Source organism: Somniosus microcephalus, chromosome 4 (assembly GCF_052327205.1).
Source record: "Somniosus microcephalus isolate GS21.2 chromosome 4, FLI_Smic_1.0, whole genome shotgun sequence".
NCBI lineage: Eukaryota > Metazoa > Chordata > Chondrichthyes > Squaliformes > Somniosidae > Somniosus > Somniosus microcephalus.
The window spans coordinates 40,876,944-40,904,758 of NC_140990.1; the positions used below are offsets into that span (position 1 = coordinate 40,876,944).

Here is a 27,815-nt window from a genome sequence, read left to right on the forward strand (position 1 = left end):
GACCGGAAGGTGGTGATCTGGCTGCCAGTGAATGGAAACACCCCGAGCTGGGCTACAGTCAGTGTCCTTATACGGAAATGGATCCGCTTTTAGAGATCGGGGGTGGGAATCAAACCCATGTCTGGTTATTGTGACCGGAAAGCACGTGATTGCTAATGGGTTTGTTTTATTCCCGGGGCAATTCTTTCTCTAGAACTACGATAGTTTTACGGACTCCAGTGAGTTTTCCCTCACGGGTCAGTGAACTAACGAACTAACAATGATCCCGCCTGTTGTCGGAGTGATTTATAGATCCGTGATATACTTCTTCTCAGGCAGTCCCTGGGGACCGAGGATGACGCTTCCACTAACAATGAGTTCGCAGGTGACTGATGAGTCCAATGCAGGACCGACAGTCTCTGTCACAGGTGGGGCAGACGATGGTTGAAGGGGCGGGTGGGTGGGGTGCTTGGGTTGACGTGCACTCTTTATGCTGCCTGCGCTTGGCTTCCGCTTGCTCCCGGCGAAGAAACTCGAGGTGTTCGGCGCCTTACTGGATGCTTCTCCCCCGCTTTGTGTGGTCTTGGACCAGGGATTCCCAGGTGTCTTGGGGGTGTTACACTTTTTCAAGAAGGTTTTGAGGGTGTCCTTGAAGCGTTTCCTCTGTCCACCTAGGGCTCTCTTGCTGTGCCGGAGGTTCAAGTAGAGCGCTTGTTTTGGGAGTCTCGTATTGGTCATGCGGACATTGTGACCCGTCCATCGGAGCTGATTGAGCGTGGACAAAGCTTTGATGTTGGGGATGTTGGCCTGAGGAAGGACACTGACGTTGGTGCGCCTATCCTGCCAGTGGATTTGCAGGATCTTGCAGAGGCAGCGTTGGTGGTACCTCTCCAGTGCTTTGAGATGCCGGCTCTACATGGTCCATGTCTCTGAGGCATACAGCAGGACGGGTGTCACTGCTGCTCTGTAGACCATGAGCTTAGTGCCGGGTTTGAGGCCCTGGTCGTCAAGCACTCTCTTCCTCAGGCGACCGAAGGCTGCAGTGGCACACTGAAGATGTGATATTAGAACGATGACGTCTGCTATTACTGAACAAACAATTGAACAGACTTAATGAATAAACTCTCCATGTAATTGAAACAGCGTTTGGGACACCCACACCTTATGTGGCTTGCATTTAAATGCTGTTTAATTTCTATCTGATGATTTATTTGCATCTGTAATGATTTATTTACTGATCCATTATCTTCAGATTTTGCACTTGCAATGAAAGAATGGAGGGGCGGCGCACTGACGTTTTTATGCAATTTACAGCTCATCTGCTTAAAGTGCACCGTAACCGAGGAGTCGGGGGTGGGGGAGATTGTTGAGAGCCCCCAGGGTGAGGTGCAGGGCGGATTCTAGTTAACAAGAGCTCAACACCAGCAGGACATGAAAAACTGTCCTTACAACTTTCACTCATATTAAAAAAGGATGTGGCGCAGAAAAAGACACAAAATACAGACGGTTTCGGTTTGTCTTTCGCCCCTTTAACATCGATCTCCACCATCGGTACAGTTAACGGCTTCAGAAATCAGGTCTCAGGCTGTGTCTTTCACTCCCGTTTTAATGTTCCTTTCCCCATCTACCACACACTTCCACCTCTCCTGCCCACTGGTTAGTATCAGAAGTCAATCCGTTGATGTGATGGATTTATTTTGTGATGATTACTGCCAGTTGTACCGTCCCAGCGCATTTCAAATATTAATCTTCAATTCATTCCAAAATTGACACAACTGTTGGAAAAACGTCATGAACTCACTGCCCGGGGTCGCAGCTCGAAAATGAATATTGTGGCCTGACGCCCTCTGCTGGATATGATGAGAACTACTCAGATGTCAGTGCAAAGGGTGAGAAATTGTATAAAAACAGAAAATGCTGGAAAAACTCAGCAGGTCAGGCCGCATCCGTACAGAGAGAAACAGCGTTAGCATTTCAGGTCGCTGACCCGTCATCAGAACTGGAAACAATTAGCGATCTAACAGATTTTAGCCAGGGGCTGGGGCGGGAAAGGGGGGGAAGGAAAGAACAAAAAGGAAGCTCTATGATTGGATGGAAGGCAGGAGAGATTAAAAGTCAAAAGGGATTATGTGAACGGCAAAATGAGATGGTAATTGGTCAAGTTCAGATGACTCTAGATGAGGTGTAAATGGCAATGACACAATCATCAATCATGTGAGAGAATTAAAAAAAAAAGAAACAGGGACCGAGGTTATGGCCTGAAATTGTTGAACCCGATGTTGACTCCAGAAGGCTGTAAAGTGCCTAATCGAAAGATGAGGTGCTGATCCTCGAGTTTATGTTCAGCTTCTTTAGAACAATGCAAGAGGCCGAGGACGGAGAGATCAGAGTGAGAGTGGGGTGGAGAGTTAAACTGACAGGCGACGGGAAGCTCGGGGTCATCCTTACGGACTAATCGGAGGTGTTGCGCAAAACGGTCACCGAATCTGCGTTTGATCTCCCCAATGTAGAGGAGACCGCATGGTGAGCAGCGGATACAGTGGACTAAATTTCAAGAAGTACAAGTAAATCGCTGTTTCACCTGGAAGGAGTGTTTGGGGCCCGGGACAGTTGAAATGCGCAGGTTGCACGTATCCCAGGGGCGCATGCAGTTCGCAAGCGTCCCTGGGATCACGTGGGCCGGGTGAGCCAATGAAAGACCGGAATCCCTCTTCATACTGTTGACAGATGGACCCGTCAAAATTATGAATGGGGATCAATGAAACAACACATGAAAACATTAAATAAATAAACAAAACCCATCACGTTTTAAAAATCAGTTAAAATTACATTACATTAAATATTTTAAACAAAAATATATTTTTTGAAAAAAATAATCAAAGTTTTTTACGGGGCTAAAGATAAACTTACCTTATATAGTATTTTAAAATTATAAATGAGTGAATTTGTTTTTTACTTTTTCAACTCTTATGCCAGTGTTTTCAGCGGGCGGAGGTTCTGCAGAAAGCGGAACGCTCCATCCGCTGAGGCCCTTTTCCAGTGCAGGCATCCGATCTGTCAAAGGCATTTTTGACAGATCGAAAATGCCGGTTTTAAGCGCATGCGCTTCGTATGCCAGAAACCGGCATTTCCGATGTCCCTACGGGTATGTACACAGCTCGTCCACACCCGTAGGCATGGGAAACGACGGGCCATTGCTTCTGCTTATCGGGGTGAGAGCGCCCTCTGGTGAGCACAAACTGGAACTCTCAGTGTGGGTTTTGGTGCGAGAGACTCTCTCTACAGCAGTGTGGGGCTCATGGCGCAGAAATAGACGGCGGTGTCGGAGATCAGGGCGTTGCTGATCGTTAGCTCGGTAATCTTGGTAGTTTTATTAAACGTAGAAGAGAATTGGTCAGTAAATACTCCCTGCAATAATATAAACCACGTACTGTGGAGGCTGCCCAGGGTGCTGACTGTACCAGAACACATGAGTTAGTGTAGCTTGCTTTCACGGTACAGGTTAGTGTGACATTACTTTCCTCTTCAATCGTCATTTCAGGGACCAGCGGTTCCACTATTTCTTGGTGGCTCCATTCTAACATAAAATACTAGTCATAGTCACCATCACCTTCATCATCCTCATCTCAATCAACATAGTTATCATCATCACCATCATCATTTCACCAATCATAACACCTGGGTTACAGCAGTCAGGGGGAGAATGGATTTTTACTGGGGAGGAAATAATTACTGAGAAGTGATATAATGATGAGGAGCGGTGCGAGACGGTTACACATGATGCTCCCTGAGTCTGTAACTCTGCAGTCCGGGAAATTCACTGTCGGAGCAGAAATACTGATCTCCGCCCCACTGCACTGCTGATCCAACCAATGCCAAACAAGGAACACTGCTGCAATCTCTCCAATAAGACAGGGCAGGCAAGGCGGGTCAGAGGGAGAGCAGCAAAAGGAAGCTGTGGGCGGGGCTGCCGTGGGCGGTGTTATCACTAAGGATCTGAACTCAATAATAATGTCCCCTTCGGAAATTATAGAACTGTACCTCTCCATAAGGGCTGCTTTACTTTCGCATTCGTTACAAATTCGGGCAATCAGGCTCGCGATAGGATTTGCAGTATTATTATATTAATCAATAGTTAACAAAATATTCGGCAGTGATGTGGGTTAAAACCAGGGGCTGAAACTAGCGGAGAGAAGTAGAACAAAATGGCAACTGATCCAAATGTCCTGGAGATGCACATCTCGTTTCCACTTAACTAACTTCTGAAATTATGAAACTGTAAATTAATGTAAAACATTATGAGCATAAATGTGAGCTCAAAAGCAATTTCACTTTAATTTATATTGAGAAATGTTAGTCAGTATTGATTAATGTAAGGTGCGCGTCGGTGGGAATCCGCGCTCTGTCACCGCCACCTGGTGGTTGAGTTTGAAGTATCTCCTTTGAGCTGATCTCACAGAACACGGTTACTGTACGAGATGTCCAGAGACCCTTCTCACAGTAGTACACGGCGCTATCAGCGAGCTGCAGCTCAGTCAGGGTGAAACAGTGGATTTTGCATTTAAAACCCAGGGCTTAATGGTTGTGAACCCAAGGAAAGGGGGATGCCTAATGGTTAGGTGTGGGCCAGGCCACATTCGCCTGGGCACACCCTGCCTCAGTGTTACAAGGCCGCGCCCTCTTCCCTCAATGTTACCAGACCTCTGTGACCACCTCAATGCCCCCTAACTTCGATGACTCCTACCCAATGCTATCAGCACTGTCACTTGTTTCACCTCATTCTCCAATGCTGCCACATCCTAGGCACTGATATTTCCCTACAAAACACCCCGACATTGATATTTCCCTCCTCCCTGCCCCCCCCCCTAACCATTGCTACCACACCCAAAAACCTCTTTCCAGTGCACCCAGACCACAGAACTCTCCCTAGAGCTGGTAGGACCTAAGACCATTTGCCCCAGTGTTCACAAACCCTGGGACACACCACTCTCAACCAGAGCTACCAAAACATGGGACTTGGTTTCAATACTGCCGGACCCCAGAATCACTCAGTAAAACAAGTTCTATGTTCCACTCTCTTGCACCACAATGCTGTAAGCTCAGCTTTCCCAACGGTACTGCCATATCTAGTACCACCACTCCATGCTGCCAAAGCCCAGCAACCCCCATTGCTGTTGCTGAACTTGACATACCTACCCCCAATTGCTACACCATCTTCCTGTAAACGCAGATGCCTCTTTTCACTTCAAATTGGTCAATCCTGTAGTTTTAAGAGAAGGGAGCACCATCCATGGCTAATTAAGGAAGTAAAGGATGGTATCAAATTGAAAACGAAGGCATACAATGTTGCCAAGATTGGTGGGAGACCAGCGGATTGGGAATTTTTAAAAAAACAGCAAAGGATGATTAAAAAAATAACAGCGAGAAGATGAATTATGAGAGTAAACTGGCAAGAAATATTAAAACAGATAGTAAGAGCTTCTACAGGCATATAAAAGGAAGCGGGTAGCTAAGGTAAACGTTGGTCCCTTAGAGGATGAGACTGGGAATTAATAATGGGGAACGGGGAAATGGCAGGGACTCTGAACAAATATTTTGTATCTGTCTTCACGGTAGAAGACACTCACAACATCCCAATAATGTATAATCCAGGGGCCACAGGGAGGGGGGAACTAAAGACAATCACTATCACTAAAGAAATAGTACTTGGTAAAATAATGGGACTAAAAGATGACAAATCCCCTGGACCAGATGGCCTGCATCCCAGGGTCTTAGGAGTGGCTGCATTGGTTGCAATATACCAAAATTCCCTGGACTCTGGAGAGGCCCCAGCGGATTAGAAAACCGCAAATGTAACACTTAAGAAAGGAGGGAGACAGAAAGCAGGAATCTATTGACCTGTTAGCATAACATCTGTCGTTGGGAAATTGCTGGAGTCCTTCATTAAGGAAGCAGTAGCAGGGCATTTGGAAAATCATAATATAGTCAAGCAGAGTCAGCATGGTTTTATGAAAGGGAAATCATGTTTAACAAACTTGCTGGAGTTCTTTGAGGAGGTAACGAGCAGGGTGGATAAAGGGGAATCAGTAGATGTGGTGTATTTGGATTTCCAGAAGACATTCGATGAGGAACCACATAAAAGGTTACTGCATAAGATAAGAGCTCACGGAATTGGGGGTAATATATTAGCATGGATAGAGAATTGGCTAACTAACAGAAAGCAGAGAGTCGGGATAAATGGGTCATTTTCCGGTTGGCAAACGGTAACTAGTGGGGTGCCACAGGGATCGGTGCTGGGGCCTCAAATATTTACAATCTACATTAATGACTTGGCAGACAGACAAACAATTAGACAGACAGATGGATAGACATAGAGATTGATGATTAGAAGAGCGGAAGGGAGACACAGAGAGAGAAAGAGACAAACAGAGAGAGAGAGACAGAGGGACTGAGAGACAGAGAGAGAGAAAACGAGGCAGACCTAGAGGTCGCTGACTAGCAGACAGTTGTGTCAATAGTGGAATGCACAAACAGACGCAGCTGTGTAAATAATAAACCAACCTAACAACAACGTTGTTAAGCCCCAAACAACGAAAAGCCCACACTTCACCCGGTGCCTCCTCTCAGTTGCAGATTTCCGACTGAAGGGCAGAATTTGAAGTGTTTCTGTCAGCAAACGGAGGCCCCGTCATTTCCTGAATCAAACCAAGCGCCTGGTTTCAATAAGCTGCCGCTGATCATTGTCGCTGTCTGTGTTCATCAACACTGCCCGCGGCCCCGGCACACAGGCTCCCGGACATCTGATCATCCAATCCCGGGAGTGGGTAAAGATTCTGTCTGACTGTTACCGGCCTCACCCACAATATTCTGGACACATCCAGGAACTGCTCGGAAAGGGGGAAAACCTTCGGACTGAAGCTTATTCTTCAAAATGATTCTCATTTTAACGCTGTTTTGAAACCGACGCTCATTCGATTTTAAGGTTTTCTTGTTGATGTAACATGTTCCATTTGATAGAAATGAAAATCTGGCACGATGTTGTGGCAATGTCACAACCTCGGAGTTTAAACTCGAACCTTTTGTCTGTGTTTCTCCGCCTGTATTTTTGGATGTGTCTGTATGTGCCTGTGTGTTTATCTGTCTGTCTCTGTTTATCTGTGCATGTTTGCCTGTGTGTCGGTATGTGTGATTCTCTGTGTTTATGTTTACAATGCTCTATGTGAGGCTTGTACAGGAGACAGGATGGCGCATTCTGATCATTTGTTAAAGATCTTTCATCTTAAACAACACAGCAGAATATACATAAGTACCCGACACAACATATCAACTAGTTGTCTGCATCTCGGTTTATGCCGTGTGTATATGTGTCTGTGTCTCTATCTATATGCTGTCTGTGCGTGTGTGAGTGTGTATATGAAGGAATTGTGTGTCTTCATGTGTGTGCCCGTGTCTATACGTGTATGGGTGTCTGTGTGTATATGTGTGTGGCTGTCTGTGCATTTGTGTATGTGTATATGTATATCTATTTGTCTTTGTTGCGAATGCGCTATACCATGCTTGTACTACCCACAGGAGGGCGCTCTGTGATCACTTTATAAAGATGATGATCCCAACATAAAGGAAGTGGCTGTTTAGAGCTGTACAAAAGAGGCGGGAGAAGAAATCCATACTGATCTGATGAGATCACTGCGCTGTTTCAGTTCATCCCATTCCAGACCCGGTATAGGCAATGATCACAGTCTCTTGGTTCTGGAGTTCAGACTGGAACCATGGAGGTGAAACTCTGCGTGACTCTGGTTATTGTACTGATCACAGGTCGGTGATATTGGAACCATCCTAGAACATTCGCCAATCCCCATCTACATCTCAGGGTGATTATTCTCTTTCTGTTACTCTGTATAACCCGGTGTGTGTCCGTTGTTTATTTTCAGAGATGAGTAACGGAGACTCGGTGCCCCAGTCAGAACAAGGTGTCGGATCAGAAGAGGGTGCAGATTCAACAATAACCTGCAGTTATTCTCTATCGGGTTCAGCTACAAACTATGACCTCTTCTGGTATCGCCAGTTTCCCCACCAAGCCCCTCAGTATCTGGTCAGAGCCGATAGTTATGGGAATAAAGAGACGACTCCGGGCTTTGAACACTCCAGTGGGAATGTCAACCGGACACAAGGCGCTTTTCACTTATCCATGAAAGGCTTGAAGATCGCAGACAGTGCCGTGTATTACTGTGCCTGAGAGCCACAGTGAATAACGTTCCCTGAGCCCTCATATAAAAACATGGCACAGGTCGGCAACAAGGGTGGGCTCCGGGAAAATACCAGGGATTGAATCCCAGAGAGTTGGTCGAGGAAATACATGTGAAAATATACTGCCTGATCCGAGCGGTTTTCTCTCGTTAAATTCATTGCTGTCAGTGTTGGGATGAATGACGTTTCGCTATCATTTTAATGCAGCGTCTAATTCAGACATTTCCAGCCCCCTGTTAGTTCAGACATGCAGATCTCTGGGATGAATAACTGGATCAATCTGTACAAATAAGAGTCCTGGATATGTTGCATATCTGTCAAGTGACATCTTTCAAACGCGATCTAATCTCAGAGTCGGCCTCGGGGGCGTCACACTTCAAAACTTCTGGGATTCCAATGGTAAAACATAGTGACTGACTGAAATCAGCACTTTACTGCTACAAGTTGAGCCTGAGTGGTATCACATCCCGTGTGACTACTTATCATGCCCGCGTGGCTTTAGGACTGTAACTGTTAAAGATGTTGATGGATTGGAGGGTATTATTTAATAGCAGGGCTTGAGAATAATTTGGAATTATTTTACTTTTCGCCTGAATTAGAGAGAGATCCATCTATCTATAGATAGAGACATTGAGTTCCACAGAAAGAGGGACAACGCGAGAAAGAGACAGAAAGACTGACAAAGAGACACAGGGCAAGAGAGTGAGACAGGGAGAAAGACACACAGACACTGACAGGAAAGGGTAGAGTTTGCAGAGTACCAGGAGTAATTGGTACGTAACTAACACTGATTGGTCCACAGCTAATGTCAGTTCTGTGTGGCCAGCCAATCCGGGCCCTGAGAAACGCCCCTCGGTTTCCAAATAAGTGAAGCCTGCCGCTGAGTTGAGTTTACTGATTAGTATCAGACGACAACAGTTCAAAACATCCTGCTGTTTCCTGTCGAACTCTAACCAAATACCATGTGCTCCCCATGTTCCTTACTGATAATAATGGTTATGCTGCCCGGTGAGTCTATGTTTACAGGGTCAGTGTGTGTTCCATGGGTTATATTTACTCCCAGACTTTTGTCACAGTCTTTATTTTGTTACAGGAACGAGTGGCAAAGACTCAGTGTCCCAGGATCCGTCGGAGATAAAGGTTAAAGAAGGACAGATAATAATACTGAATTGCAGTTACTCCACATCCGATACCCTTCCTTACCTCTTCTGGTACATCCAGTATCCCGGGGAAGCTCCGAGTTATTTACTGAAGAGATATGGCAAGGGTCAAAGGGATAGGTCTCCAGATTACCCGGATCGGTTCTCTGCTGATTTGGACCAAGACAAGAAAACGGTTCCTTTAATTATCTCCGGGGCTCTTGTCTCTGACTCTGCCGTGTATTTCTGTGCGCTGCGCCCCACACTGTTACTGGGGCGCAGTCAGTCCGTACAAAAACCAGCAAAGGACTATCACCTCCTCTCACTGAATCAGATCTGCGATTTAGATTATGATAATACAACAGAACCAAACTATGATAATTAAACAATGGATAAAAAAACATGTGAATAGATAACTAAGTAGATAGATCGGCAGCGATATGAATACACAGTCTCCCTCTCTTAACTTCCTCTCCCAATGATCCCTTCCTCCTTTGTTTGAAAATATCCATCCCATGGCGACAAAACTCAGCCCCTGTGAATTCCGGCTGCGGCGTCTGCGAGTGTTTCACTGCTCAGTCACGGGTTTGTTATTATTAGTTTAGGAGCTGAATGATGAGATAGTTGGACACTAGCGCTGCTCCAACCATCACCCGAGTTCCGGACTGCAATTACACCAGAGAGGTTGTTAAGATCGCGAAGTGTATAAAAAAGTTAACTCTGAATATAATTGTGGAAGTAGAACCAGAGGATGCAGGTTCAAACTACTAAGTAGTCAGCTTAGGACTGAAATCAGGAAATTCTTCAGACACATTATGATTTACCTCTTGGTGTTCGCACCATCCCATTCTGCTCCAACCTGCCAGTCGCTCACCATTTTATTCATGTTAAAGGAGGCATTCGTCTACTTTACTGCATCGTTGTGTTCAAATCCTTCATGGCCCGCTTGCCCCCTTTATATCGGCTGTTGTTAGCTCTAATGGTCAGTGAGCAGCTTCTTTAATGGGAGGCTCCAGCACTGCAGCCAGAACAACATTAACTATTTCCCTTCACTGCTCTCACTTTACAGTTCGACCCTGTTAAAGAGCCAACCTTGGGTTTAATCCCCTCACTGTGAGAAAAAAAGTTTCATCCCGTTCGTTGCTCTCCGCTCTGACGCCATGACTTGGAGCTGATTGGTTGAATTGGGAACAAAGGAACTGTGAGATGATTGGTTGACTTGGTGAACAAAGGAACAGTGAGATGATTGGTTGACTTGGAGAACAAAGGACTCTCTCACGAATGAACCAATCGGCAGAGAGGCGGGATATTACTCACATTATTCCCAACACTTGATTAAAAAAAAATCAGGTTCAAACCGTTCTGTACAAATCCGCCATCAACTCTCTGAGAACATGTTAGGAGTTACGTTTTATTTAATCGTCACAGCTGCAGCTCTCTTCACTGGTAAGTTCACAAGTTACACAACACTGTGTTTCACATCTGTATCATACATTATATTTAATCGGTCAGTTCCCTTAACAAGAATATCAATAGATTGATCCAAAGTGAAGAAAACCATCCGGAACCACCTTAACTCAACACTGAACACTGTTTAGGGAAACTCGACAAACTCCCCCAATGAATGAAAGAGGAAGAGTTGAGATTATATTACAGGCGAACGGCAGACAGATAGACACAGTGAAGTGGCATTGTTTAATTTAATATCGCTCTGGGCTCTTGCAGGACATTGTCGAGGAGATTCCGTTTCACAGACTCCGGCTGCAACCACAGTAAGTGAAGGAGACGATGTCCAGTTGAATTGCAATTATACAGCTACAAGCGCGGGCAATCTTTACCTATTCTGGTATCGTCAGTATCCCAGCGGATCCATAGAGTATCTGCTGAAGAGAAGCAAATATGGCGAGCACCAAGAGACAGCTTCAGGGGAGCGCTTTTCAGCGAAGCTCAATGATTCGAGCCGAACCGTCCCGCTGAAAGTGTCTGAAACACAACTGACAGACTCCGCGGTGTATTACTGCGCACTGAGCCCCACAGAGACACGGAGCTGGGCTGGACCTGTACAAAAACTGTCAGAGCGTCACTCAACAGATCAGCGCGTCAGCTGGTCCCTGCGTTTGTGATTAGACATTGTGCTGTTAATTCTAATATACATCTGTCTTTATTCCTGCAATTTGTTTCTTTTTAAGTATTTATCCAATTCCCCTTTGGAAGTTACCATTGAATTTGCTTCAATGTGTTTGTCCTCTGGGTCCAACCCTCCTGCCAGTGGAAACAGTTTCTCCTTATTTACTTCATCAAAACTCTTCATATATTTCTGTTTGGATACAGTCACTCTGAGAACTCCTGTTCTGAAATACTATCCCGCTGTTGTGTGAGCGACAATCGCACCGCCTATTGGGGTTTATTACTCACAGTTATTGGAACCTTATCTAAACGTTTCCCTCTCTGTCCTTTAGGCAGCGTCCTTGGATGGACTGCTCATTGGCCAATGGAAGAGGTGGCCGCTCGGGAGGGAGAGATCGCGACAAAAACCTGCTCCTATACAGAGGTGACGAGAGTTTGCCTGTCCTGGTACCGGGAGGGTCGGTCCGTGGGCCCGGAGAATATCCTCATCCGCTGCACCGACCGGTTCAGTGACGAGTCGAACTTTGCAAGACGGCGCTTCACCTCATCTTTGGCCAAAACTTACAGAGCCGTCAGTTTAAGTGTTTCACAGCTGAGAGCTGCGGATTACAGGAAATACTTCTGTGTCATAACACCGCACACGGTGTTGTATTTAGGGCAAGAGCCGACAATAAACTACAGGTGCTCCGGCGCGGCAGACTGTGACAGTGAACTCTCTGGTTCATGTATTTCATGGTCCAATGTCACTGTGCAGTCCGCCGGAGAAGGACAAATATTCTTCCACCCACAATATGTTTTCAACGTGTCATAAACAGACAGACAGTCAGACAGAGCTTTGTGTGGGAGGATGATTTTGTCGTTATTGACCACAGACTGAATATATATGGAAAGTCCCTGGACTCCCAAATCCCTTTGATCTTCCACAGGAATCTGAGTCAGCAACAAATTCTCCAGAACATTCCACATTCTCACCGCCCTTTGTAAGAAAGAAAGATTTGCATTTATAGAGCGCCGTTCACGACCACCGGACGTCCCAAAGCGCTTTACAGCCAATGAAGTACTTTTTAAACGTTGTCACTGTTTAAATGTAGGAAACGCGGCAGCCAATCTGCGCACAGCAAGCTCCCACAAGCAGCAACACGATAATGACCAGATAATCTGTTTTACTAATGTTGCTTGAGGGATAAATATTGACCAATATAAATCCTTTGGTCTTTTTCGAAATATTGGGATTCATTACGTCCTCCTGAATGGTCAGACAGGGCCGCGATTTAACATCTCATCCGAAAGACGACACCTCCGACAGTGCAGCACTCCCTCAGTACAGACATCGGGAGGGTGCGCCTAGATTTTGTGCTCAGGTCTCTGGAGTGTGAATTGAACCCAAAATGTTCTGACTCAGAGGCGAGACTGCTACCAACTGAGCCAAGGCTGACCCCCTAGTACTTGTAGATTAGACCTTGTCATGATCATTATAATGCATATGTAGCTTTATTAATATTAAATGTATAATGTCTATATACAAATGCAGCTGGTTGAGTGAAATGCCTTTATTGAGGTAACCTGGCTGACGACTGACAGACAGATGGACAGCGGCCTCTCTGGGCCTCGCTTACTTGTTCTCCCCAAGCAGGGGCGGGGGGCAGTTTTTATCAGGGTTTCCCCAGTGCAGACATAGAGAAAGGAATCACTGGACACCGGGAAAAGCGGGAGGGAAATCATACTGACTGGAGCCTGTGCACACACAAAGATCGCGGGCACCCGGCGCCAGTTGAACTGAAAGGAAATGAGGGTCAGTTGTTGTGAATGCGGATTGCGGGTTGTTGTTGTTTATTGTGCGGATCAGAAAGGGTCAAATCTCCCAGCGGAAACTGTGAATTTCCAAGCTCCACTTCATCTTATTAATGTTATTGTCCCTGTAAGTGTTGATGTATAAGGCTCGACATTCGCCATCAGCATCACCGCAACACACCTCCCCAAAAGTGGACACAGGGAACTGTCCCATACACACACTTATTGTCTGTTTTAACCCAATATCCGAACAATGTAAAAGGTCTCATCGTATCCGCCAGAGGGCGCCGTGGTCCCATGGTCCTCGCTGCTCCCTCGGGACTCGAACTATTGTTCTTCCTGATTTGTGCAAACGCATCATAATTTCAAAGCCTACTTGTAACTGCGTTTGTGTTCCTGAATTTCAGCAAAGTTCCCCCCCCCCTCTTTTACTTTGTCAGCTATTCATCGTCACAATCTGTACCACGCTTATGAATGATTTCCTTATACTGCATATCTTAAAGCGATTGCGAGTGATATATTTGGCAGCTGCAGTTTGAAAAAAACCTTACATATTAAAATCTGGAATGAAGGACACACTCAGAGAGACGGAACTGTAACCCGGGTGAGGAGTTTTTCCCGTTTCAATAAGCACCATTTCCGTTCCCATGTGATTAATTTGAGCACAGTGGAATGGCGCCTCCTGTTAGTTTCAGTCAGACGTTCATCTAACGGTTCAGCAGATATTTGGGGAAGGGACTCATATTCCCCTCTGAGCTATTGCCAACACATTCGGGTGATGGCGGTAAGATATTATCTCGCAGTGCTACCAACTGAGTCAAGGCTGACGCCCTCGTACTTGTAGATTAGACCTTGTTCTGTTCATTATAGTACATTACCTTTATTAATAATAAATGTATAAAAGTTTGAAAGTAGATGAAGCTGTTGTTTATTTCAATCACTGCCACTGAGGTGGTTGGCGGGCAGTCGGGGTTGATTAACCTGCTGGGGACCCATAGTGGGAAGATTTCCTCTGGTCTCTCTCTGGAAATCTCATCCACAAGCTGCTTGAACGAAATCGCAAGCTTAATATTTTAGAATGTGTTCACTATGTCGTTAGAAATAGCGACAAGAGTAAATCTACTGCACAGAGCGGATAGTTCAGTGTAAACAAAAATGTTACAGGAGAAGGAAGTTAATGCTCTCGGTGAGCCGTCACACACCGACAGAGAATCAACAATCACTCAGTGTGACCGATTCGGGCCCAGTAATTAAATCCCCAAACCTCAACAAAGCAGCAACTTTCTTCACACCATAGACAGAACTTACTGAGTGTCTGACTGCACCCTCAGATACTTTATACTGTGGCTCAAAGGGCTTCAACTGAGTCAAGAGTCTAATTTGAAGCTTATTTCAATATATGGTGGGTGGATTGGAGTTTCTTTCATTGGAGCGGAATAATGAGACCAGGAAGTGACGTTGAAGCGACAGGAGCCACTGACGGGGTGTATTCCGGTCCGGTATTGGGATTTGAACGGGACGGACAGGCTCGGGCACAACAGCGGCCATGCGGCTATTCAGCGCCTGTGTTTGTGGTGTTTATTGTTAGTAAGGATGAATCCAATCATGTCGTGTTCAAATTAAAGTGTTAATGTTATTTCACTGACACCTGTTAATACTCGGTATTGTCTTGCTCTTGAACACAGGTTACAGATCAGAGTCATGGAGATTCTGTTACGCCAGTCGCAGACTTCAGTCAGCAGCAGAGAAGGTGAAGCGCTGACTATAAGATGTACCTACAGTACCACAGCCGCCAGCTATTATTTATATTGGTACCGGCACCAACCAGAGAAGGAGCCCCAGTTTGTAATCAGGAGACGGTCTTGGGACACACAGGAACTGAAAGGATAAGCCTTCTCCAACGCCTTTCCACCGTCGTCCAGCTGGGTGGGACTGCACTCGCATGGTTCCATTTTTATCTATCTAATCACAACCAGAGAATCACCTGCAGCAGCTTCTCTTCCCGCTCCCACATCGTTACCTCTGGTGTCCCCCAAGGATCTATCCCTGGTCCCCTCCTAGTTCTCATCTACATGTTGCTCCTTGGCGACATCATCTGAAAACACAGCGTCAGTTTCCATATGTACGCTGATGACACCCAGCTCTACCTCACTACTTCTTCACTCGACCCCTCCACGGTGTCTAAATTGCCAGACTGCTTGTCCGACATACAGTTCTGGGTGAGCAAAAAGTTTTTCCAATTAAATATTGGGAAAACCGAAGCCATTGCCTTTGGTCCCCCCCCACAAGCTCTGTTCCCTAGCCACTGACTCCATCCCTCTCCCTGACATCTGTCCGAGGCTAAACCAAACTGTCCGCAACCTTGGTGTCATATTTGACCCTGAAATTAGCTTCCGACCACATAGCAGCAGCATAAAAAGACCGCCTACTTCCACCTCCACAACATCGCCTGTCTCCGTCCTTGCCTCAGCTCATCCGCTGCTGAAACGCTCATCCATGCCTTTGTTACCTCTAGACTTGACTATACCAACGCACTCCTGGCTGGCTTCCCACATTCCACCCTACGTAAACTTGAGGTCATCCAAAACTCAGCTGCCCGTGTCCAAACCCGCACTAAGTCCCGTTCGCACATCACCCTGGTGCTCGCTGACCTACATTGGTTCCTGGTTAAGCAATGCCTCAATTTCTAAATTCTCATCCTTATTTTCAAACCCCTCCATGGCCTCGCCCCTTCCTATCTCTGTAATCTCCTTCAGCCCCCAGCTCCCCGTCCCCGGAGTAGACTGCGCTCCTCTAATTCTGCCGTCTTGAGGATCCCTGATATTATAATCGCTCAACTTTGTTGACAAGGCCCTAAGCTCTGAAATTCCCTGCCTAAATCTGTCCGCCTCGCTACCTCTCTTTCCTCCTTTATGACGGTCCTTTAAACCTCGCTCTTTGACGAAGTTTTTGTTCAGCAGCCCTAATTTAGCCTTATCACAGAATCACAGAATCACAGAAACCCCACAGTGCAGATAGAGGCCATTTCGGCCCATCGAGCCTGCACCGACACATATCCCACCCGATCCCCGTAATCCCTACACCAACACATATCCCACCCTATCCCCGTAACCCCACGTATTTAATCCCCCTAACACTAAGGGTCAATTTATCATAGCCAATCAACCTAACTCGCACATTTTTGGACTGTGGGAGGAAACCGGAGCACCCGGAGGAAACCCACGCAAACACGGGGAGAATGTGCTGTGGGTGGGTGTCAATTTTTTTGTCTTAAATAGTCCTGTGCAGCGCATTGGGACATTTTGCTACGTTAAATGCGCTATATAAATACAAGATGTGGCTGTTGTTGTTGTTGTTTTTTGCCTAGTACATTTTCTCCAGTGAAAGTGATTGTTTTAAGGTCCTCTCTCCCTTTTGCCCCTTGATTTTTCACTATTATTGGGATGCTTTTAGTGTCTTCTACCATGAAAACAAATACAAAATATTTGTTCAAAGTCTGCCATTGCCTTGTATTCCCATTATTAATTCCCCAGTCCCATCCTTTAAGGGAAAACGTTACTGTTATTCTCCACTTCAACTCCATCTACTCGCTTTGCTTCAGATTCCTAGATACCCTTCCATAGGATCATGAGTAGGCAATTCCGCCCATGGAGTTTGTTCTGCCATTCAATTGAATCAAGGCTGATCTGTATCTCAATCCCATTTACTCGCATTTGCTCCAAATCCTTCGATACACTTGCCCAATAAAACTCTATCTATCTCAGCCTTGGAGGCGCCAATGGTCCCCCAGCATCCACAGCCTTTTGGGTTGAAAATTACAGATTTCCGCGACTTTTTGTGTGCAAAGAATGTGGAGCTCTTCAACAAGCCTGGTGGGAAAAGAAAACAAAACATTATCAATGGTTCACTTCGCTTCTGTATTTTTGATGGGGGGGGCGGAAAGTTGGAGCCGAAAGATTAATTTAAGTTTATGTTCTATTGAATGCAACAAGACAGAATACAGTTTCCTGGAGCCTTGGTATCTTTTGACACTGGTTTACCGCCGTGTTATCTGTACTTCCATGTCGATAGAGTGGAAAGTTGAAGGTAGCTCGCTATATTTTGGAGCAGAAATCAAGTCCCTCTCTCTTAAGTCGTAATTGTCAGGCAACTTCCCCGGAGCTGCTCATTTCAGATGTCTTTGCTCCAGAATCTCCAGCTCCACTTGGTGAGATGCCCCATGGGAAGAATTTGCACTCAGCTGTTCGCCCGCCATCTAGCGGTCTCCTCTTGCTATTTCATCCACAAGTCTTTGAAGATGAAGAGGCTGCTAAAAACAAGCATGTGGCATTCTGGGCTTTATAAATAGAGGCATAGCGCGCAAAAGTAACGAAATTACAGTAAACTTTTATAAATCATTGCTTAGGCCTCAGCTGGAGTATTGTGCCCAATTCTATGTACCACAGTTTAGGAAGGATGGCAAGGCATTAGAGAGGGTGCAGCGGAGATTTACTAGAATAAGAGCACAGGAAATAAGAGCAGGAGTAGGCCATGTGGCCCATCGAGCCTACTCCGCCATTCAAAAAGATCATGGCTGATCATCCACCTCATCTCCACTTTCAGGCCCAATCTCCATATCCTTTGATTCCCCAAGAGTCCAAAAATCTCTCTATCTCAGCCTTGAATATACTCGAGGACTCAGCATTCACAGCCGTCTGGGGCAGTGAATTCCAAAGATTCACAACCCTCTGAGTGAAGAAAATCCTCCTCATCTCGGTCTTAAATGGCCGACCCCTTATCCTGAGACTGTGACCCCTGGTTCTAGACTCTCCAGCCAGGGGAAGCAACCTCTCAGCATCTACCCAGCCAATCCCCTTCAGAATTTTGCATGTTTCAATGAGATCACCTCTCATTCTTCTAAACTCCAGAGAGTATAGGCCCATTCTGCACAATCTCTCATCATAGGAAGGCCCTCTCATCCCAGGAATCAATCTAGTGAGCCTTCGCTGAAACGCCTCCAAGGCAAGTATATCCTTCCTTAGATAAGGAGACTGGAACTGTGCACAGTACTCCAGGTGTGGTCTCAACAAGGCCCTGTGCAATTGTAGCAAGACTTCCTTACTCTTATACTCCAATCCACTTGCAATAAAGGCCAACATACCATTTGCCTTCCTTATTGCTTGCTGTACCTGCATGCCAGCTTTCTGTGTTTCTTTCACGAGGACACCCAGATCGCTCTGAAGACCAGCATTTGAAAGTTTCTCACCATTTAAAAAATATTCTGCTTTTCTATTCTTCCTACCAAGGTGAATATCCTCACATTTCCCTACATTATTCTCCATATGCCACCTTACTGCCCACTCACTTAGTCTATCTATATCCCTTTGCCGAATCTTTGTCTTCTCCTCACAGCTTACTGTCCCACTTAGCTTTGTATCATCAGCAAACTTGAATACATTACACTCGGTCTCTTCATCTAGGTCATTAATATAGATTGCAAATAGCTGAGGCCCCAACACTGATCCTTGCGGCACCCCACTAGTTACAGACTGCCAGCCTGAAAAATATCAGTTTATCCCTACTCTGTTTTATGTCCTTTAACCAATCCTCTATATCTTGCTATTATATTACCCCAAACCCATGAGCCCTAATCTTGTGTAATAATCTTTTATGTGGCACCTTATCGAATGCCTTTTGGAAATCCAAATATACTACATCCACTGGTTCCCCTTTATTTAACCTGCTAGCTACATCCTCAAAAAATTGCAAATTTTTTTTAACATTATTTCCCTTTCATAATACCATGTTGACTCTGCCTAACCATGTTATGATTTTCTAATTGCCTTGATACCACTTCCTTAACAATGGACTCCAGCATTTTCCCGACGAGTGATGTCAGGCTAACTGGCCTGTAGTTTTCTGTTTTTTCTCTCCCTCATTTCTTGAATAGCGGTGTTACATTTGCGACCTTCCAATCCACTAAGTCCTCTCCAGAATCTAGGGAATTTTGGAAGATCAGCATCAATGCGTCCACTATCCCTTCAGCCACCTCTTTTAGAGCCCTAGGATGTAGGCCATCGGGTCCAGGGAATTTGTTGGCTTTAATCCCTTTAGTTTCCCTAGTACTTTTTCTCTACTTATATTAATTAGGTTAAGTTCCTCGCCCCATTAGACCCTTGGTTCCCCACCATTTTTTGTATGCCTTTTGTGTCTTCTACTGTGAAGACAGATACAAAATATTTGTTTAACGTTTCTGCTATTTCTTTATTCCCCATAATAATTTCTCCTGTCTCAGCCTCTAAGGGACCAACGTTTACTTTTGCGACTCTTTTCCATTTTACACACTTGTAGAAGGTCTTACAGTCTGCTTTTATATTTCGTGCTAGTTTTCACTCATATTCTATGTTTTTCCTTTTTACAATTTTTTGGTCAACCTTTGCTGGTTTCTGAAATTCTCCCAAATCTCAGGCTTACTATTATTCTTTGCAACATTATAAGCTTTGTCTTTCAATCTAATGCTATACTTAAATGCTTTACTTAGCCACGGTTGTATTACTTTTCCCGTGGAGTTTTTGTTTCGCAATGGAATTTATTTTTGTTCAGAATTTTAAACTATTTCTTTAAATGCTAGCCACTGCTTATCTATCACCATATCTTTTAATCTATATTTCCAATCTACCTTAGCCAACTCACCCCTCATAACTATTGGCTTTATTTAAGTTTAAGACTCTAGTTTCGGACTTAGGCAAGTCACTCTCAAAATTAATGTAAAATTCTATCATATTATGATCACTCTGCCCCAGAGGATCCTTTACTATGGGATTGCTAATTAACCCTGTCTCAATACAAGATCTAAAATAGACTGTTCCCTGATTGGTACCATGACATATTGTTCTAGGAAACTGTCCCGAATGCATTCCATGAACTCGTCCTCCAAACTACCTTTGCCAATGTGATTTGTCCAGTCTATATGAAGATTAAAGTCCCCCAAGAGTATTGCATTTCCTTGTTGCAAGCTCCTACTATTTCTTGATTAATATTCTGTGCAACGGTATAGCTACTGTCAGGGGGCCTGCATACTACTCCTATGAGTGGTTTTTGCCCCTTGTTATTCCTTATCTCCACCCATACAGATTCTACTTCCTGATCTTTCAAACCGAGATCCTTTCTCGCTACTGTCCTTTCGTCATCCTTTATTATCAGGGCTACTCCCCCTCCTTTTCCATTCTGCTTTTTTTTCAAAACGTCAAGTACCCTGGAACATTTAGTTCCCAACCTTGGCCACCTTGCGACCTTGTCTCTGTAATGGCTATTAGAGCAAACCCATTTATCTCTATGGTGTCAGTGATGACAGACTTCAGTTACGTGGAGAGACTACAGAAACTGGGTTTATTCTCATTAGAGCAGAGAAAGTTGAGAAGAGACTTCATAGAAGTGTTCAAAATTATGAGGAGTTTTGATAGAGTAGATAGAGAGAAATTGTTTCCACTGACATGAGGGTCGTCTACCGAAAGACACAGATTTAAGATAATTGGCAAAAAAGGGGAGAGGAGGATAAATGTGTTTATGTAGTGAATTGCTGTGATCTGGAATGCACTGCCTGAAAGGGTGGTGGGTGCAGATTCAATAGGAACTTTCAGAATGGAATTGGATATATACGTGAAAAGGAAAAATTTGCAGGGCTATGGGGATGAAAAACGGGGAATAGCAATAATTGGATAGCTCTTTCAAAGAGCCGGCACAGGCACTATGGCTGAAAGGCCTCCTTCTGTACTGTATGATTCAATGATTCAGCCTACAGGAATTGCACTCTGTGCTGCAGCTCTATCTGACCGCACTGAAACTCATCCTCCGCCAAAACAGACCGCAGGCAGGTTTTGCACGAGTGGAGAACTAGGCCATATCTTTGTGTCGGAGCGATGGGGCGAATCTACAGATGTACATCGCCGTGTCACTCAGTTAGAGATCAGTGATGGTTAAAATAGACAATTTTTATAATTTGTTTCATTCAGAAGTGAAGCGATTCCCAATATTTTTTGCTTTACCCCGACTGTTTCTGGAACATCTCCACATGATCATCGCTGGGGTTACATCGGGATAATTTTAGTATCAGTACAGGCCATTCGAGCAAACTGACCTTTATAGTTTGGTTACCGTTCTATTATCAGATCAGAATCCAGGTCCTAGATCTGAGCCATTGAGATGGGGTCATAGTCCTTTGCTGGTTTATGAACAGACTGACTGCGCCCCTGTAACAATGTGGCCATGTAACTGAGTGGCGTTTCCCAGGGATAGGATTGGCTGGTCTCTCAGAACTTACGACAGTTGTGCACCAATCAGTGTTAGTTGTGGACCAATTCCTGATGTCTCCTGACAAACCCTTTCCTTGCCTAGCTCTGTGCGTGAGTCTCTTGCTCCCTCTGTCTCTCTGTCTGCCCCTCTCTTTGTCTCTCTCTCTCTCTATTTCCCTCTGTCCCGTTGTCACTGACTGTGCTTTACTCGGTGTCTGTCTCACTCTCTCTTTCACTCTGCCTCAGTGAGGTTAAGGCGAAAAATAAAATAAATCAGTCCCAATTCCCGGTATCACTGAGCTTCCCCCACAGTCAATGAACTCCATTGCAAGTCATAGCCTTCAGACCACGAGCGACATGACAAGTGGACGGCCCTCTGCACCAGTGAGATGGCTTTTAAAATGTTACCTGAGGGATCTTCACAACACCCAGGACTTTTACTTATAGAGATCGATACTGTTATTCATCCCAGAGATCTGCTAGTTTGTACTAACACTGGGGGCTGAATTGGACCCTGGATTAAAATGGTTGAGCATAGTCACATCGCTCAACGCGGACTGCACTGACCAGAACAAGAAAAAACCTCTCGAATCAGGCTTTATTTTCCTATTTACATTTTAAAGAAACGCTTTGGGATTTAATCCCTGGTATTTTCCTGGAGCTCACACTTGATGTCGATCTGTGCCTTGTTTTTGTATGAGGACCGAGGGACACTTATTCACTGTGGGTCTCAGGGCACAATAATACACGGCGCTGTCTGTGATCTCCAAGCCTTTCACGGAGACAGAGTGGAGCGGACATGGACGGAGCACAGCGAGACCGGAGCAGTGAAAAGGAGCAGTCCCGAGCGGCAGGAGCCTGAGACTGGAAGGAGCGGACCTGGATGGAGCACAGCGAGAGCGGAGCAGTGAAAAGGAGCAGTCCCGAGCAGCAGGAGCCTGAGACTGGAAGGAGCGGACCTGGATGGAGCACAGCGAGAGCGGAGCAGTGAAAAGGAGCAGTCCCGAGTGGCAGGAGCCTGAGACCGGAAGGAGCGGACCTGGAGGGAGCAGAGCGAGAGCAGAGCAGTCCCAAGCAGCAGGAGCCTGAGACTGGAAGGAGCGGAGCTGGCCGGAGCACAGCGAGAGCGGAGCAGTTAAAAGGAGCAGTCCCGAGCGGCAGGCAGTGACTAGTGGGGTACCGCAGGGATCGGTACTAGGACCCCAGCTATTCACAATATATATTAATGAACTAGATGAGGGAACTAGATGTACTATCTCCAAGTTTGCAGATGACAAAAAGCTGGGTGGGCGTGTGTGCTGTGAGGAGGATGCCGAGAAATTCCAGTATGATTTGGACAGGTTGGGTGATTGGGCAGATGCAGTATAATGTGGATAAATGCGAGGTTATCCACTTTGGTGGCAAAAACAGGAAGGCAGATTATTATCTGAACGGCAATAGATTGGGCGAAGGGGAAGCGTAACGAGATCTGGTTGTCCTTGTGCACCAGTCGCTGAAGGTAAGCATGCAGGTGCAACTTGCGGTTCAGAAGGCAAATGGTATGTTGGCCCTCATAGCGAGAGGATTCGAGTACAGCAGCAAGGATGTCTTGCTGCATTTGTACAGGGCCTTGGTGAGACCAAACTTTGAATATTGTGCGCAGTTTTGGTTGCATTATCTGAGGAAGGATGTTCTTGCCATGGAGGGAGTGCAGCGAAGATTCACCAGCCTGATACCTGGGATGGCAGGAATGACGTATGAGGAGAGATTGGGTCGATTGGGCTTATATTCGCTGGAGGTAGAAGAATGAGAAGGGATATCATTGAAACTTATAAAATTCTAACAGGACTAGACAGACTAGATGCAGAAAGGATGTTCCCGATGGCTGGGGTGTCCAGAACCAGGGGTCACAGTCTAAGGATAAGGAGTAAGTCATTTAGGACAGAGATGAGGAGGAATTTCTTCACCCAGAGAGTGGTGAACCTGTGGAATTCTCTACCACAAAAGGCAGTTGAGGCCAATTCATTAAATATATTTAAGAAAGAGCTAGATATATTTCTTAAGGCTAAAGGGATCAAGGGATATGGGGAGAAAGCAGGGACAGGGTAATGAATTTGGATGATCAGCCATGATCTCATTGAATGGCGGAGCAGGCTCGAGGGGCCGAATGACCTACTCCTGCTCCTATCTTCTATGTTTCCTTGTTTCTATGGGGGATAGGGAAAGGATGGGGAGGAATTTCTGAAATGTGTTCAGAAGAATTTCCTTGACCAGTACGTTCTTGGCCCAATAGGAAGAAAGCATTGCTGGATCTGGTGCTGGGGAATGAGGTTGGCCAGGTCGACCATGTGTCTGTGGGAGAACACTTGGGTTCGAGTGATCATCGGATCATAAGATTTAGATTAGCACTGGAGAGAAGCAAGAACAAATCTAGAGTGGAACTTCTAAACTGGAATAGGGCTTACTTCAATGGGATGCTAATGGATCTAGCCAAGGTAAAATGGATCCAAAGGCTGACAGGAAAAACTGTAACGGAAAACTGAGTGATCTTTAAGAAGGAGATGTTCCAAGTATAGGCTAGGTACATTCCAAAAATAGGGAAGGGTAAAGGAATCACAGCAAGGGCTCCTTGGAAGACGTGGGAGATAGAGAAGATGATGAAACAAAAAAGAGGATATATGATGCATCTCAGGTGAATTCTTCAAGGGAGAACCAGAACAAATACAATATTTGTGAGGGGATGTGAAGATGAAAATAAGATTTTCAAAGGGAGAATATGAGAGTAGAATTGCAGTTAACATAAAAGGGATGTAAACAGTAAGCACGTAGTAAGAGGCGGGGTGGGGACTATTAAAGACAAAGAAGGTGATATATACTTAGAGGTGCAGGGCAAGGCTAGAATACACAATGAGTACTTTGTATCGGTGTTTACTAAGTAGGTGGATGCTGACAAAATATCGATAGAAGTGGAAAAGGTAGAATCAATGGAAGGGGTGACAATTGATAGACAGGATGTACTAGAAAGGCTGGGTATGCTTAGAGTGGACAAGTCGCCTGGTCCGGATGGATTGCATCCCAGGTTGCTAAGGGAATTATGGGAGGAAGTGCTTGCCATAATTTTCCAATTTTCCCTAGGTGCGGGGGAGGTGCCTGAGGATTGGAAAGTGGCAAATATGACACTATTGTTCAAGAAAGTGTGTACAGACAATCCTAGTAACTGCAGGCCGGTAAATTTAACATCAGTGGTGGGTAAATTTTAAGAAACAATAAACAAGGAAAAGAATAACGGGCATATGGAGAGGTTTAACCTAATTAAGGAGAGCCAGCACTGGTTTGTAAAAGGAAGATCATGTTTGACTAATCTAATTGAATTTTTTGATGAAGTAACAGAGAGGATTGAAAAAGTGAATGTGGTGTCTACATGGATTATGTCGGGTTTGAATAAGCAAGACGGGTAAAAGCTCTTCCCACTAGTTGATGGTACAAGGGCTAGGGAACACAGATTTATGTTTTTGTGCAAGAGATGTAGGGGGGATGTGAGGAAAAACTTTTTTACGCAGTGAGTGGTGATGACCTGGAATTTGCTGCCAACGGAAGTGGTAGAAGTGGAGATACTCAATGTTTTCACGGGGAGACTGGATAGTCGCTTGAGGGAAATAAACTTGCAGGGCTACGGGGATAGAGCGGAGCAATGGAACTGACTGGATTGTTCTACAGAGAGCAGGCACGGGCTCGATGGGTCGAATGGCCTCCTCTGTGCCGTTATGACTCTATGACTCTATGACATCAGTGAAAATTGCCTTGTGTCCGGTTGATTTTTCCGCTGAAGTGTTCAAAACCTTGAGCTGTCTCGTTATTTCCATAACTATCGCCTCTGACCAGATGCTGAGGGGCTTGGTGGGCATACTGGCGAGACTGGAAGATGCCATAGTTTGTAGCTGACCACGATACAGAGTAACTGATATACCTATCAATTCATTCCATGAAAAGCGATGAGTTAAGTTAGTAACTATAGGTTTTTATTGGCTAAATAACAGAGCCCACCCTCGTGGGTGATCGGTTCCAACAAGGAAGAATGCGAGCCAAGCAGTCACCTTTATACCTGGGCAAGCAGGCGGAGCCATGGGCGGAGTCAGCTGAGGTATGCCTAGGTATAACAGCGTGCGTGGCAAGAGGTAACCTTGTGTAGTGATAACAACAGTGTAAACAGTGATAACAACAGTGTAACAATAGTGAACGGTTGTGAACGATAACAGTGGTTTACCACATTCACCCCTTGTTTAAAATTGAGTCCGGTGGGGTGAAGTGTACTACCAGTTCGTGTATGTCAGTCTATCAGGAGGCCTCGTAAGCCTTTCTGATCGGCGCAGCAGCGGCGGCGGTGGTGCAGTATCCGATGTTAATGCTGGTGTCTGCGTGGTCGACGAAGGCTCCTGGGGTTCTGGCATGCCGCCTACAGGAGCTGGACTTGGGGGAGTGGTGGGGGATAATGGTGGTATCTCAGGGGTGCCCGAGGGTGCGAGGTCTTGCAAGGAGACTGTGTCCTCCCGCCCGTCTGGGTATGCCACATAGGCATACTGGGGGTTGGCGTGCAGGAGGTTCACCCTCTCGACCAGGGGGTCCGTTTTATGGGTCCTCACGTGCTTCCGCAGCAGGACGGGCCCAGGAGAAGTCAGCCATGTTGGTAGCGAGGTTCCCGTAGTCAACTTCCTGGGGGAAACAAACATTTGCTCATGAGGGATGGCATTAATGGCAGTACAAAGCAGTGACCGGATGGAATGGAGCACTGCCGGGAGGACTTCCTGCCAGCGAGAGGTTGGGAGGCCCTTAGACTTTAGGGCTAAGAGGACGGCCTTCCAAACTGACGCGTTCTCTCTTTCCACCTGGCCGTTCCCCCGGGGGTTATAGCTGGTGGTCCTGCTCGCAGCAATACCTCTCACGAGCAGGAACTGGCGAAGTTCCTCGCTCATGAAGGATGAGCCCCGGTCACTATGTATATAGTTCGGGAACCCGAACAAGGCGAAGAGGTCGTTCAGGCATTTGATGACCATGGTACTGGTCATGTCTGGGCAGGGGATGGCAAAGGGCAAACGGGAGTACTCGTCAATAATGTTGAGGAAGTACACATTACGGTCAGAGGACGGGAGGGGCCCCTTAAAATCGATACTCAAGCGCTCGAAGGGGCGGGTGGCCTTGATCAGGCTTGCTCTGTCCGGCCTATAGAAATGCGGTTTGCATTCGGCACAGGCTTGGCAGTTCCTGGTCATGGTCCTGACCTCCTCGATGGAGTAGCGCAGGTTGCGGGCCTTAATGAAATGGTAAAGTCTAGTGACCCTGGGGTGGCAGAGGTCGTTGTGGAGCGTCCGCAGTCTATCAACTTGCGCGTTGGTGCATGTACCTCGTGATAGAGCATCTGGGGGCTCGTTGAGTTTACCAGGCCAGTACAAGATATCGTAATCGTAGGTGGAGAGCTCAATTCTCCACCTCAAGATCTTGTCGTTCTTGATTTTGCCCCTCAGCTTGTTATTAAACATAAAAGCAACCGAACGCTGGTCGGTGAGGAGGATAAATCGTTTGCCTGCCAGGTAATGCCTCCAGCGTCGTACCGCTTCCACAATCGCCTGGGCCTCCTTCTCGACAGAAGAGTGTCGGATCACAGGGCTCTGGAGGGTCCTTGAGAAGAAGGCCATAGGTCTCCCCGCCTGGTTAAGGGTTGCAGCTAGGGCGAAGTCGGATGCATCGCTCTCCACTTGGAAAGGGATGGACTCATCCACTGCGTGCATTGTGGCCTTCGCAATGTCTCCTTTTATGAGGGAGAAGGCTGCGCATGCTTCTGCTGTCAGGGGGAAGGAGGTAGACTTCATGAGGGGTCTGGCTTTGTCCGCATAATTGGGCACCCATTGGGCATAGTAAGCGAAGAGCCCCAGGGTTCTCTTCAGTGCCTTTTGACAGTGGGGAAGGGGCAGCTCCATGAAGGGGTGCATTCTTTCGGGGTCGGGGCCGATGACTCCGTTCTCTACTACGCAGCCGAGGATGGCAAGGCGCGAGGTGTTAAACATACATTTCTCCTTATTGTAAGTGAGATTCAGCCGTTGGGCCGTACGGAGGAATTTCTCCAGATTAACATCATGGTCCTGCTGGTCGTGGCCGCAGATGGTGACGTTATCTAGATAAGGAAACGTGGCCTGCAGCGCGTTCTGGTCAACCATCCGGTCCATCTCCCTTTGGAAGACCGAAACCCCGTTGGTGACGCCGAAGGGAACCCTAAGGAAGTGGTAGAGGC

At 46.1% G+C, this 27,815-nt stretch overlaps 1 gene segment (V, D, J or C); it reads left to right on the forward strand.

Annotated features, from left to right (window-relative positions):
- Nucleotides 1-7,748: 7,748 nt before the first annotated feature.
- LOC147118706 (T cell receptor alpha variable 18-like) lies at nucleotides 7,749-8,215 on the forward strand. The segment is given in 2 exon segments: nucleotides 7,749-7,794; nucleotides 7,911-8,215. Coding segments are annotated over 2 exon segments (351 nt in total).
- Nucleotides 8,216-27,815: the final 19,600 nt, after the last annotated feature.